This window comes from Leopardus geoffroyi, chromosome A1 (assembly GCF_018350155.1).
Source record: "Leopardus geoffroyi isolate Oge1 chromosome A1, O.geoffroyi_Oge1_pat1.0, whole genome shotgun sequence".
Lineage (NCBI taxonomy): Eukaryota > Metazoa > Chordata > Mammalia > Carnivora > Felidae > Leopardus > Leopardus geoffroyi.
Genome location: NC_059326.1, coordinates 223,816,570 through 223,831,279, shown reverse-complemented (window position 1 = coordinate 223,831,279; position 14,710 = coordinate 223,816,570). Strand labels below are relative to the sequence as shown.

Genomic DNA, 14,710 nt, shown 5'->3' with positions numbered 1-14,710 from the left:
AATGTAAATGCTAGCATTAGTGATTAAATACTTTCATAATAAATATGCCCTTTAGCTGAATTAAATATATACATAAATATATTTAAATATATATATACACATATAAATATACATACATTTGTATATATATATAAATAAATATACATATATTTATATATAAGTATATGTATATTTATATGTATATATATATTTAACTTTTATTTCAAATGGTAGGTAAAATGCTAGGTATGTGTCTTCAGTCTCATGTTATTTACTTCGTAGCTTTCTATGTGTCCTGACTCTCTTGAGAAATCTACAGTATAAGGGCTAGATATTAGGGGATGCTTGCATGTAGAGTCTTGTGTGTGGAGTTGCAATTGAATTTCAACTCAAGTAGAACTAAATAGCTCTGCTTTATTCTAGCCTTGGATTTCTTCCTGGCCACACAAATACAAGCTCAGGAAAAAAAAAGGAAAATGTGAGAGAAAAATAAACGATTTACAACTATTTGGGGGATTAAATGTAGAATCATTCAGTGCTAATTATATAAAATTAAGAAGTCACATGGGTCCACAAAACTGTTTACCAAACAAATAAAAATAGATGAAAATATTCTCAATAGGTAACTTTTAAAAATGTTTTCATAATAACATCCACTTGTTTCCTTTTACAAACCTCTAAAAAGTCAACACAGCATCTTAATACTTTATGACGTCATATATAAATATTTAGGTGTTTTTCAATGCTAATGCTAATTTGGCATTTTCAGGGATATCCAGCAAACAGAAAATCAAGTAGCCATTTGTGTAGATGACGTAAATTCTAAATTGGGATTAATGATAAAACTTGAGAAATTAAAGTTCTGAGAAGTATTTTTTTTTTAAATATTCTAGTCCATTGGTATAATAAAGTAACCAGTGTAAACTGAGACAAGAGTATATGTAACTTGGCAAGATGTTTAAATATATTTTTCTTCAAATTCTACTTTCTCTCTTCATCTAAGACTATACCAAGATGATATATTTAAGACTTGAAGGAAACACACATATACGAGTTATTTACAAAAGCTATCTAAAAAGAGGTAAAGAAAGGTCACATTCATGGAGCTTTCATGGTGTACCATATTGTGCTTTAAGTGTTAGTTCACTGCAAACTGAAAAGATTTGCATGAGATGGGTACTATTAATAGCCCTTTTTTTTTTACAGAGGAAGAAACTGAGGTATGGAGTGATGAAGAATTTTATCCAACATCAAGGAGCTAGTTAGGGCAAGAGATTAAAATAGAATATAAGTGCATTAAGTAATATTTGCAAGCTCACTTTAAAAAATAAGTAGGCAATATTTAAGACTTTATTCATTCAAAAATATTTCTTTGAAGGAGTACAAGAAAGGAATGAGGGATATTCAAAGAGAGGAAATAACTGGGAATTACTTAGACATGATTTAGTTAAGCAAACAGACAAGAAAAGGAAAAGAAATTATTTGCAAACTAACATGATTGATGCTCAGAGTTTAAAATCAGACAGAATAGTAAAATTCTAAGCAATACGAGACTTTAGACATGGTTTTGATCAGTCTTGAAGGCTAAGCATTAGGGAGAGGTACATTATGGATCATCGAGAAGGTACAAAATTTATATAAATTTTTTTTTCAACGTTTATTTATTTTTGGGACAGAGAGAGACAGAGCATGAACGGGGGAGGGGCAGAGAGAGAGGGAGACACAGAATCGGAAACAGGCTCCAGGCTCTGAGCCATCAGGCCAGAGCCCGACGCGGGGCTCAAACTCACGGACCGCGAGATCGTGACCTGGCTGAAGTCGGACGCTTAACCGACTGCGCCACCCAGGCGCCGCGAGAAGGTACAAAATTTAAAACTAAGAGAGAGAGAGACACAGTGAGATATCTTAGATCTGGTTGCAAAACTGGGTGGCACTTTTCAGACCACTATTCTTCTGGTATTGGCTACTGGCCTAGCAAGAGAAAAAGAGAAAGAGAAGCTTCCTACTGTCACTTGTAGATACTATAAAGAAAGTTCTTTCCTTCACCCATAGATTAGTGCTCCAATCAATATTATTGCCCTTACACATAGTGTTACACTTGAGTAATAAGAGCTTACTTTAAAATAAAATATATTTGTATTTATATGACTTAATCATATCTTCAACTAAGCCGGTGAGAAAATGGAACTGCTCTCTTTGTAGCACAGGTGACTAGAGGTGTTTGGTGGGGAAACTTCAACTCGCAGTGCATTTTTAAAGGCTAAATGAATAGATAGGCTCTTGAAGATGCACAGATAAAAAAGAAGAATGTTGTAGGGGCTTTTCCCAAGAACAAATTTCCCAATTTTCATAACCTTAGAGGCAATAACCTCTTCAGACCCCTTGAAAACATCTATATTCTTCTACTCTGTGTACAAGCTGTAGGTCCTGGCCTTGATTTATTCAGAATGCAAAGATGAACTCTTTGGAAATTTGTTTCTAAAATAGATCTAGCATGTGTGAAAATGGTGTTACACAGTAAGGAAATTAACACAAGTCTGGAAACTAAGTGAATGATGTTCATCAAGCTAAACCACTTTTTAGCTCTATAACTTAATGTATCACCTGTCTGAGCTTTCTTTGTAAGCAAAATGCAGATATGACCTATGTCAAAACTTTACTGTGAGGATCATACAGGATAATATTTGAAACGATTTTATGTTTGAGTATCAAATGATAGGCCTCAATAGAGAAATTTCATTTGTTTTAATGCCTTTTAGGAAGGTTTTTTCTCTTGGAAACCTTGAGAAAGTTCACAAACAGGAAGTACTTTTTTTTGTTTGTTTGTTCTTTTCTGTTTTGTTTTTTTCCGGCAAAGTGATGTAAGCACAACAGGATCTGAATAAGGATTATTATTGAATGAAGAAGTTCCTCCACATAAATAGCAATAACTACTGTTTGTTTCTAAAAGATCTATCGGAAAATTAAATTATTCGTAATTCCTTACTCAGTGCACATGAGTCATTTTTTTTGGAAACTATATGAGAGTAAAGCTCTTTTTTCTTTCACCCATAGTAGCATAGGTGTATGACTTTGCCTCATAAGTGAATGAATGAACTAACCAAACTAACCAATTATTCAACAATATTAAGAAGACCCTGTTAATACCTAATGTGAAATTAATTAAGGCATTCCATAGGAGTCTTTACTTCTTTTATACACATTTGGTAGAAATAATCAGTCTAATAAGTCATCATATTTTACTTATCTAGAGCAGTATGTTTTCATATAGAGATAATTTTTCATGGATTCCTAATATCCTTTATATATACATTTGAAATTTGTTAGAATCATTCAGGAAACAAACAAATTTTTTTTTTTTACAAGAATGAGAGCTTAATTTATTTTCCTCTGTGATCGAGAGATATCTAAATACTGATAAAAGGACAGATCCACTTATACTTCCCACGGTATTTCAATGAACTCATAGTTCTGGATATTATCTCAAGCTGTAATATTGTGACACCCCACAGTATGTCTAGTTAATTCCTTGGACAAATATACAGACATATGTGGTCAAAGGGGTAGTAGGAGGGAGGAAATGTTGAGACAGATACAAGTTTTACTCTAATACGATGATTATGACACACCATTGTATCCCTGCCACCACTAAATGCTCACTGCATCCTGAGTGAAATTATCACCAAGATAACATCTATATTCAATGCTACTTGTGAAATTTTATGATCAATGATCAATAAGATGCTGTCTGTGAAGAACTAGTAATCTCCTGGCTATAGACTAGAGTAAATACAATTTAAGCTTATGCCAGCTCAGATTTCGCCAGTAGTCCTTAAGAACCCTCTAACTGGACGAGTTCCCTAGTCAAACTTTAAATAATTTCTCCCTGGCACATAAATGGCATAGGCATAGGAGACAGGCATATGCATAGGCATAATGCACATTAGGCATAGGAGATTTTCTTGCAAAGTTGCCATCATCATGTACAATTCTGGGTTATAATTTTTATCCCTACAACTACCTTCTTTCCTGTCATACAACATATGCATCATTTCATATTTCTAGTAAATATGTATTCATGAAATAAGTAAACAGAAAATGCATTACACTGAAGTATAATGAAAGTTCATTATTCAAATTAGAATTTACGGACCAACAAATCTGCAGACAAGTTACGGCCACAGCAAACAGTGAATCTCAGTAATGATTCCTTTTATTCAAGTATTTTTCTTAACAGAAGCAACTTTAAACAAATTACCCAGTTCGTCATCTGACACTCAATTTCCCTTTGATTATGTAGGCATAGACTCAAGATAATTATTAGTCATGTTAAAGTGCACTGGAAAGTTATTTTTCATTTCAATAATAAAATTTTGGTCCTCAGAGGCACCTATTACTTTCATTATAGTCTGTCCATTTCACTATAATAAATTAATTTAAAACTTATGTAATGGAAATCTATTTTTACAGTGATTTACTTAGAGAAACATCAGTTGGCTTGAAGTTTAGGAGACCTCTTCCTGTTGCCATATTTTAGATACTTCTAGATACAGAATGTGAGTGGTAAAGCAAATTTATTTCAGATTTTTGCCTCCCCAACAGCAGCTTTTGTAAGTTTTACTGACTATGATCAATAGATGGGATAAAGTTTAATCAATATACACCCTGTGGGATATTATAGTGATGTGGCTTCATCTTTAATTTAACCAAAAGTCACACATCTGCAGGATAGCTTAGATTCATTAAAAGATTTAAGGTTCCCGTAGCTTACTCTGGAGATACAATTTACTCCACAATCTACACATCCAGAAAATAATCTTTCTGAAAAAAAAAATAAACACAAGTACCATTTGCAACTTCATAGTGTGTATTGTGATCAATAAAATGGGGAGCACATATAGCACACATATACTTTAGAAAGCTTTTTAACTTCCTTAACCAAAACTTTGATCCAATGAAACAAAACTATCTAAAGAATTAAAATCTCTGCACAAATATGATGCTTCCCTCTTTTATTCATGTCCCTACGTAACTGAGATATCAGAAATTCCAATAATCCTGAGTCTTAGAATGCTACGCAACCATGATAAGCACTTATTATTTCTTTGAAAAATTTCTATGTGGGTATTTTGTTTCCAGTCAGTAGACTAGCACAGTGTCACTAAGCCAGGGTTTAAGTTTTCATTCCAGAGCTAAATGAGTTACACAGGCCCACCCAGAAAATAAGTTCTTCTTCTGGGGTCATGACTGTGATATGGAGTGGTTGCCACCACAAACAAAGCTGTTAGATAAATTTGGGCCCCCAACTGGAAAAATCTGCAGGAGTCTTCTGTATCTTTATTGAAGCATGGTCAAAGTGACCACATTCTTATCCAGTCTCTGTGATTAGTTAGCTCTGTGAGTCATTCAACCTTCTTAGTCTACAGATATCTGCACCTATATAAGAACAGGGTCCCGTCAGTCATCTTTAGGTCCCGTTACATTCTCAAATGTCATATTCACATGACATTTAATGGTCAAGTTCTTAGTGTAAATGTGCTAACTATATATAACGTGATATAATTATAAAGCACAAGTCATGGACAAAGACTTCTGATTTAGAGTGGGAGCTTGCTTTCTCTATCTCTGCCCTGTTTGCATGAAATGTCCCTAATGAGTTGTCTTTGTATTAGAAGACTATAATAGTTTTGATGAGGGTGGATGAGGGCTTGCTATTAATGATCCAGGTAAGGTATTCTTGACTTATAATAAGCTAAAGTTTTATAAATAAATTTTGCCTGTATAATAAAAACCCATTGTATATCAGATGATATTTTTCACATGAATACATTTGAAACACATTTTCTGCTTATTTTTCATCTTCCTTCCATGAATATGAATCCTACATGCAAGCCTCCTTCAATATTTTTTTTACTCTACTTTTCAACTTTGCGACATGACTTTGTCATTATTTTGAAATATCTCTTATTTTTTGCTGTTACGGCATTCCAAATTAATGAAGTATTCCTAACTCCTATCTCATCACAAGCTATGTGAAAATTTAGAAATGCATAGGAAAAACAAAGGCACCATTATAAGGATGCAGTAAATATACAGGAAGCATTTGTTCACTAAAGCTAGAACTAAACTCAAAAGTGACTGATCAAACACTTCAGCTATTTTAGCAAATTTTAAAAAAAATTGGCAATATTTCCAAGTCTGATCACAATTTTCTTTTGTTTCTTATATTAGCATATAAATAGGCTATTGTTCCTAAAAAGTGTCATGCTGAGCATTTGACACAATTATGCACAATTAATATTTCCTTCTGGTTGCTTTACGGTTATTATACACAGAAAACATTAAAAATTTTAACAATAAGGTAATATACAGATAAAATCAGATTATGAATCACAGTGGAAAAGAAGGAAAGTTGGGGGGACTATACTTATTCATATAAATTTATACAAAAGCTCTTCATTCTATGAGAAAGATTGAGGACTTCTGTAATTTTCTTACTGTTGCACTAGATCAAGTAGCGTATGTCTTAGACTTTACAATATGAGGAAACTCTAAAATTAAGAACAGTTTTGCTTCTGAGATGCTAAGAGTTAAAATGAGACTCGACTGTCTTCAGTATTTCTTTTCCTAGCGTGTGAAATGCATCCACACAAATACAAGATGGCAAGTACTGGAATTCAATCAATGGGCTTTCTAAACGTGTAATCATCTGCTTCCTACTTTATGATATGTGACTTCTGTAAATGCAGGTTTTGTTGTTGCTGTTATTAGTGGTAAGTTGAGATATATGGGAGGCCACATACTACTGCTTTTAAAAAAACAGGGTTTTGTGCGTAAAGTAAAACTGGATCTAAATTTGGAGTCGGGCACTTTATCACTATGCGAACTTGACCAAATGACTCAACTTTCTGAGCCCTCAATTCTTCGTCTGTAGAATGGGATGAATAACATAGACACTTTAGGTTTCTTTCAAGAGCATTTAGCATGCTATTTAAAGCCCCTGGCCCACAGATAGCAAGCAAAGAACAGGCACTATTTTTAATGTGCCATTAAAAGGTCACATGATATAAGGTCACATTTCTAGAAAGCTCTCTCACTTCTCATGTCCAACATAGGATTGTTCATCTCTCAGTAGCTATTCAGGAAATTCGTAAATTCCATTTGTAATACACTGGGAAATGAGTACAGTCTGTTTAAATCAAGGGTTTCTACATTGCTAGTAAATAGCCTGGTCCTGATTCTACTTTTTTAAAAGTGATGGTTATATTGCTGCAAATTACACATTCTTGTTTTGAGTTAAAAGAGACAAAAGCTAGACATGGTATGTTCTTAGAAATCTGGAGAATGTTACTAATAGTTTAGAAAATGGAAACACAAAGACTGAAGTCAGGAAGCTTTTCACCAATGCCTGTAAGACTCACCCTCCCTTTCATTATCAATTCTACAAACTGGGAGTTAATTGCATTTCAGGGCTCATTGCAAGATACATCTTTTCAAAGTACTTTCCTTAATTAGTACAAACATTTGGTCCCTGAGAAAGGTGGAAGTATAGCTTGCTTTTGTGTTTGTTAATGTTTTCTGTCTTTTATTCACTGTTTACACCTAGAGGCCCATGTGAATGACACATTTTTATTAAAATAAGGAATAAATATTATGTAAATTATGCCCCCAAACAGCAGCTATGGAGTCTAATTATTTTAAGGCAGCTTTGGAAGGATTCATTTTAGTTTTCTAACCAAAACAAAGTGAAAAGAATAATGTATATGTTAATGGCTTCCTACATCTCAATATTAGCATTTGGAGACAATATACCAATCATCTTTGCATCCCAGAAACTGGGAGAATGTATCTAACATAGCAAGTGTTCAATTAAAAGCTTCTAATAACATAGTGCAATTACGGAGGCAATCAATAATATTATGGTGCAATTATTATATATAAATAATTTATTTTATTTAATAAAATGTGTATGCTGAAACATCCACATGGCTATGCATGTATGTAAGACATACATACTAGTTTGCAGTCCTCAAATATATCTTTTCAGAACTGCTTTCCAGGAGTATAATTGGTCTTTCATTTTTTCTTTATTTTTATTTTTATTTTTAACATTTATTCATTTTGGAGAGAGAGAGAGACACAGACAGAGACAGAGCATGAGCCAGAGAGCAGCAGAGAGAGAAGGAGACACAGAATCCAAAGCAGCTCCAGGTTGTGAACTGTCAGCTCAGAGCCCCACGCAGGGCTTGAACTCTTGAACTGCGAGATCATGACCTGAGCCGAAGCCAGACACTTACCCAACAAAGCCACCCAGACACCCCTTTAGCCCTCCATTTAAAATGAAAATATATATATTTATTTTTTGAGAGAGAAAGAGATAGAGAGATAGAATGTGAGCAGGGTAGGGGCAGAGAGAGAGGGAGACACAGAATCTGAAGCAGGCTGTAGGCTCCAAGCTGTCAAGCGTTGAGCCCAATGTGGGGCTCAAACCCATGAACTGCAAAATCATGACCTGAGCCAAAGTCAGATGCTTAACTGACTGCGCCACCCAGGTAACTCAATTAGTCCTCCAGTTTGACCAATGCACAACCCAGTTTGGCTTATTCTATGTCATCTTCAGAATTACTGATAGTTTGGAACAGCAACTCCTCTCTGGTGGGGACTCTCTTGTAAATTTTAGGATGTTCCAACACCAGCCCTGACCTCTACTGACAGATGATAGTATTCCTCCCCCAGCTGTGACAACCAAGCATGTCTTGAGATATTGCCAACTATCTCCTGGTGTGCGTGTGTGTGCGTTGTCCTTAGATGAGAACCACTGTTCTATATGGAATGAGTGGGTTTTTTGTGTGAACGTTGGTACAGAAAAAATAACACTGAGAGAAGTTTGTCTCTGAACCTCAAGTTTTTCCTCCCTTCTGTATACCTTTTTGAACATATATTCTACTCATAATGTTTTGAAAATTTGATTGTTTTGTAAATATAAATTACAGAATATATCATTAATATCTAATTTCCAAAAGAAACTCTTACCAATTGTTTACCAAATATTTTCACATCAAACTAAGAACATCAAATATTTTTATTCTCAAACTGTGTTGTCTGCTTTTGGTAAAGGATGGACACATTTAAAAATATCTTTTCCAATGCTTTAAGTTTTTAATGTAGTAAGAATAATTTTACTCATTATTTAAGTGTCAAAAATGTTTTTGGAATATGGGATTTTATGGAATAATGAAGCATAGTGGTCTTTCCTCTCATTTGACAGCTAAACATATTGACTCATATTTTCATACCTTAATCAGTTATCAATTATTATAATTGGGTTTATGCATATAATTTTATATACTTTGCCTATCCTGCAAATGCAAGCAATGCCCAGCTCTTGATGTCAGTGTGACAGCGGGGTTGTCCATTGACAAGGTGTTGTTTCTGTACTCACAGATGGAACAGGAGTGTTGAATATACACATTAGGGCACAGAGAATTGTTTCTGTCCATGCATGGGTGCTGTGGGCATTTCTTTTTAAAACTGAAATAATAATGCTTATGAAAAAGGAAATTGAAATCCTTTATAAACATTACATAGATATCAAGGAGAACATGTACTATAATAGCTTCTGTTCAAAAAGATAATAAATAAAGAGACTAAGAGTAAATACTTGATGGGAGAAAGTAGACTGATTTGTTAAAGATTTCAAACTTTCTAGGTTTTTAGGATTATCCAAGGTATAAATACAAGGTAACTAAAGAGTCTTGTCCATGCATCTAACCTCTTGATTTTATCAAAATTGAGATAAAAAGAAAGAAAGAGAGAGAAAGAAAGAGAGAGAAAGAAAAGAAAAGAAGAAAAGAAAAGAAAAGAAAAGAAAAGAAAAGAAAAGAAAAGAAAAGAAAAGAAAAGGAAAGAAAAGAAAGGAAGAAAGAAAGAAAATAAAAGAAAAAGCGGCGCCTGGGTGGCTCAGTCGGTTAAGTGTCCAACTTCGGCTCAGGTCATGATCTCGCGGTTCATGAGATGGAGATCCGTGTAGGGCTCTGTACTGACATCTCAGAGCCTGGAGCCTGTTTTGGATTCTGTGTCTCCCTCTCTCTCTGCCCCTCCCCCACTCATGCTCTGTCTCTCTCTTTCTCTCAAAAATAAAAACATTAATTTTTTTTTAAGAAAAAGAAAACATCTTTTTGATCATGCAAGGAAAGCTTTAATGATCACTACTGCATGACATCTTACAATAAAAAAAAAATATTTAGTGAGCACTTCCTGACTGTGCTAAGGATTTTATAATAATTTAACTTAATTCTATCAACATGTTTAAATAACATTATTATTCTTTGCTCATATATTTGAGATTCAGCAAGGTTGAATGAGTAGAAGATCACACAGCTACTAAGATGTCAGAATTCCCACCCTGGTCTTCCTGTCTTTAAGAGCTAAGTACTTCTCAGGGCCCCTAGGGGGCTCAGTCGGTTGAATGTCCAACTTCCGCTCAGGTCATGATCTCACAGTTTGTAAGTTCCAGCCCTGTGTCAGGCTCTGTGCTGACAGCTCAGAGCCTAGAGACTGCTTTAGATTCTGTGTCTCCCTCTGTCTCTGCCCCTCCCCCACTCGTGTGTGTGCATGTGTGTGTGTGTTCACACACGTGCTCTCTATCTCTCTCAAAAATAAACACTAAAAAAAAGAAGTAAGTACTTCTCTAAGTAGCACTCTATGCTGCCTTAGACAAATAAGCATTTTTTGAGCGACTGTTAGGTGCAAGTGACTCTGTTTAGCATTTCATGCGCATTGCTTCACGAATTCTTACAATAATCCCAAAATATAGATGTTAATTTTGTTTTACAGATAAGGGTAGAACACTTCCTATATGCCCACAACTCTTGTGACAGAAACAGGAGTCAGAGATGAGTATTATTCCCAAATACTTGCTCTGTACTGTAGCTGTATTTCCTATCACTCAGGACACAAGATTCTCTAGTTTGTAGTTCAAGATTTCTACATAGCTTTTCCATTCTATTGTGCTCATATCTATCAAGTCAAACGGCAAATGTGATCTATGTGGTGAACAATAAACAACTGACCCTTGACAAATGCAGGATTTAGAGGTGTTGACCTCTTCCATTCATACACAATTGAGAATCCACATATAACTTTTGGCTACCCAAAAACTTAAATACTAAGCCTACTGTTGACTGAAAACCTTACCAATAACATAGTCAATTAACATATATTTCATGTTATATGTAATAGATACTGTATTCTTACAATAAAGTAACTAGGGAAAAGAATTTATTATTAAGAAAATGGTAAGGAATGGGGCACCTGAGTGGTTCAGTTCGTTAAGCAACTGACTCTTGATCTTGGCTCAGGTTATGATCTCGTAGTTCATGAGTTCAAGCCCCATGTTGGGCTCTGTGCTGTCACATGCTTAGGATTCTGTCTCTCCCTTGCTCTGCCCCTCCCCCCTCAAAATAAATAAATAAACTACAAAATAAAGAAAATCATAAGGAAGGGAAAATACATTTGCAGTACTATTATCAAAAAATAATAATAATAAATCTACGTACAAGTGGACCTCCGCGCTTCAAGGCCATGTTGTGCAAGGGTTACCTGCATTCAAGGCCGTTAGCTAAATCTGACAGAAACCCACCTGCTACACTACTCAAAAAATCAATTAATATTATAATTTAATTTTATTAATCAAAACTAGCATGCAAATTAAATATTTCACATTTTCTTTTATTCATTTAAAATTACTGCAAGAGGCAATAAAGATCTTTACATGTCTAAAGATTAAAGCATCCCATACCTTACTAAGCTATTGGCGCTGTCAGGATCTTGTGCCAAAACTGTGCCAACAACAGTCCCGATCTTGGCGTTTTCATAGACTTCCATGACATAAGAAGGCATGGAAAACAGTGGTGGTTCATCTACATCCCCAACGATGATCTTCAGCATGGTAGCATCTTTAAAAGGACCCAAGTGAGAAAAGCGAAAATCAAGGTGTGTATTTGCTCCTTCTATGGTGAGAGTATATGACTTCTTTTTCTCATAGTTCAGTGGCTGTTGGGAAAAATATATATAAATAAGTTTTCCACTATTATGAGTGCCATGACATTTCAAACAAGCCCTTTTTTCCCATTCTTTAAAACAAACATGGATAGATTTAAGTCAATCTATTTCCATTCGTCAACAGACTATGAAGTTCATCTTCACAATAACATCTAAAACAAAAATCATGAAAGCTCAAGTCTGAATCAACTTTAATTTTTCACAGGTATAAATATGATAATAACTAGGAACAAAAAAATATTTCCCAAAGGCAAACCATCTTTAGTCTCCAGTAACTTCTACCTTCTCTTAAGTCTGCATTAGCAATCTTAAAAAAATATTTGTTGCTAATTTTTTGACTTTAAAAAATACGGTTTTGTTTTGCATTTAAATAAATGATGGTGTATTATTGCTTTTTATCTATCATCATCTTACTTTCACCTTGCTGGCTTTACACTTAGTATTTTATTTTATAATCTGATAAATTTTAAGTTTCCCATTTAACAACGTTTCCTTAGAATCTTCATAAAATATTTTATACAGACTTTTGAATCTTATTTTTATTGTATTAATTATATTTATTTTCTATTTTGATGCTAAAACCACTTCATGTATTTGTTTTGTGTTCATTTTCTTTAATATATGTTGATGTTTGATCTACTTTTTAAAATTATAATCTTTTTTCTTGAGTTTTTTATTCATTTTGAGAGAGAGAGCATGAGCAGGGGAGGAGCAGAGAGAGAGGGAGGGAATCCCAAGCAGTCTCTGGGAGGTCGGTGTGCATAACACAATGTGCAGCTTGAACTCACAAAACTGTGAGTCTGACACTTAGCTGAGTCATCCAGATGTCCAAAATTATAATCTTTTTTTATTTGTTTATACCATTTGCTTTTTTAGCTTTGAGTCCATATCAATACTTTCTCATAGTTTTTTTAGGGTTTTTTGTCTTCTATTTTAAAATCATCTGGCCAATATATATATTTCTTCTATTAATAATATAGGTCAAGAGTCATGAATTTACTTATAGTAATGACTTTTCCCCAAGGAATATATGGTCTTTACAGGATATAAAATGGTAAATAGACATTTATATCACTGTATATTTAATTCCATAGACATACTAGTATTATGAACATGATAATGATACAGAATCAGATATGAGAGTACCTATAAGCAGCTATGTATCGTTTCTAAGAGGAAGTACTTTTCCACATAACTGAATGCAAAATTTTAGACTTGATGCATGTAATAGACTCTATGACCTAAAATGAGCTCAGATTTAGGTTAACAGTGTCAGAAGTTTTCAGAGTGATGTTAGTGCAAAGGATCCAGAGGTCAGACGTTTTAGAGTCTGGTGAAGTATCCACTGATGCTGGTCTGCCTGACTAATACCTATGGGAAGAAACTGAAAAAAAATTTCATCCCTATTCCTGCACTGATTTTCTACTAGGACGCTTCAGCCATGCAGCTTTCTTTCTTGGCGGTATATAAGAATGATTATTTCCTGTAGGGCAACTCAGATAGTCTCTTTTTACCCTAAGAGCCAAGGAGAAGCTGATTAGAAAGAATGTCTTTAATGGGATTTTATAAACACAATGATCAGTCCTACTGATGATTATTTCCCTTATCTCTTCTGAATTGCCTTGGAAAATTGGCCTTCCTAGAGACTGAAGATTGCATAGAAGGAAAAGACAATCATTTAATTTCCAAATGAGATATTAAGAACCTAGAACCTATCATACATCTCAGGGACACAGATAAGACTGGGTCACTGCAATAGTTTACAAGTTTTTATAAGACAAAGTGAAAATGTAAAAAAATTATTAAAGACTCAAATGCTTAAAAGTAGGCCATATATCATATATACATATATATGTGTGTGTGTGTGTGTACATATATATATATATATATATATATATATATATGATAAAATACTGTATATTTTAGATTTCTGTATATTTTTTATTTTTTTTAATTTTTTATTTATTTTTAAGAGAGAGAGAGAGGGGAAGGGGAGAGAGAGAGGTAGACACAGAATTGGAAGAAGGATCCAGGCTCCGAGCAGTCAGCATGGAGCCCAACACGGGGCTTGAACCCATGAACCGTGGGATCATGACGTGAGCCCAAGTCGGACACTTAACCAACTGAGCCACCCAGGCACCCCAAGATATATATTTTTTAAGGAAGTGTTCATTGGTTCTGCAATTTATGACTCCACCAATTGTGAGTCATTTCTATCTGAGGGAATTTAAATTACAAATAAATTGCCCCTTTTCCTTCCTTGATCCCTTTCTCCTTAACATCTCCTTAATTTTAGTGAATGAGAATTTGTCTTTCACTAATTCAGTACATCTCATTTGAATCTAAATGGTCTATCCTAGAAAGAGCTCACACCTACCACCTATCAGGGATTGGGTAGATGGATATGATCCCTGCTGGGCACAGAGGAGCATGGGATGTCAGAATCCAGGTATTTGCTCATGGAAAGCAACATCCTTGGCAGGTTTTAAATATGTTTAAATCGATGAATATGTTATAGTCAACCTGCTGCATGTGGTAAACTTCAATGATTAAGGCTCCTGTCTTTGAACTTCAGTGTTTGAGACATCAAAACTAAAACTAAAACTAAAACTAAAACTAAAACTAAAACTAAAACTAAACCTAAAACTAAAACAAAGCCCCTAGGATT

At 34.4% G+C, this 14,710-nt stretch overlaps 1 protein-coding gene across 7 annotated transcripts in view; it reads right to left on the bottom strand.

Moving 5' to 3' along the window:
* Positions 1-14,710, bottom strand: part of CDH18 (cadherin 18) — a 1,006,396-nt gene that overhangs the window by 67,639 nt on the left and 924,047 nt on the right. For all 7 annotated transcript variants that reach the window (XR_006702407.1, XM_045441405.1, XM_045441423.1 and 4 more), the window contains one exon: positions 11,780-12,033. Coding sequence is in view for 6 of the 7 variants with exons in the window: in XM_045441405.1 (XP_045297361.1) it covers positions 11,780-12,033 (254 nt within the window). In the remaining variant the exon portion in view is untranslated. The remainder of the gene's footprint in view (positions 1-11,779; positions 12,034-14,710) is intronic.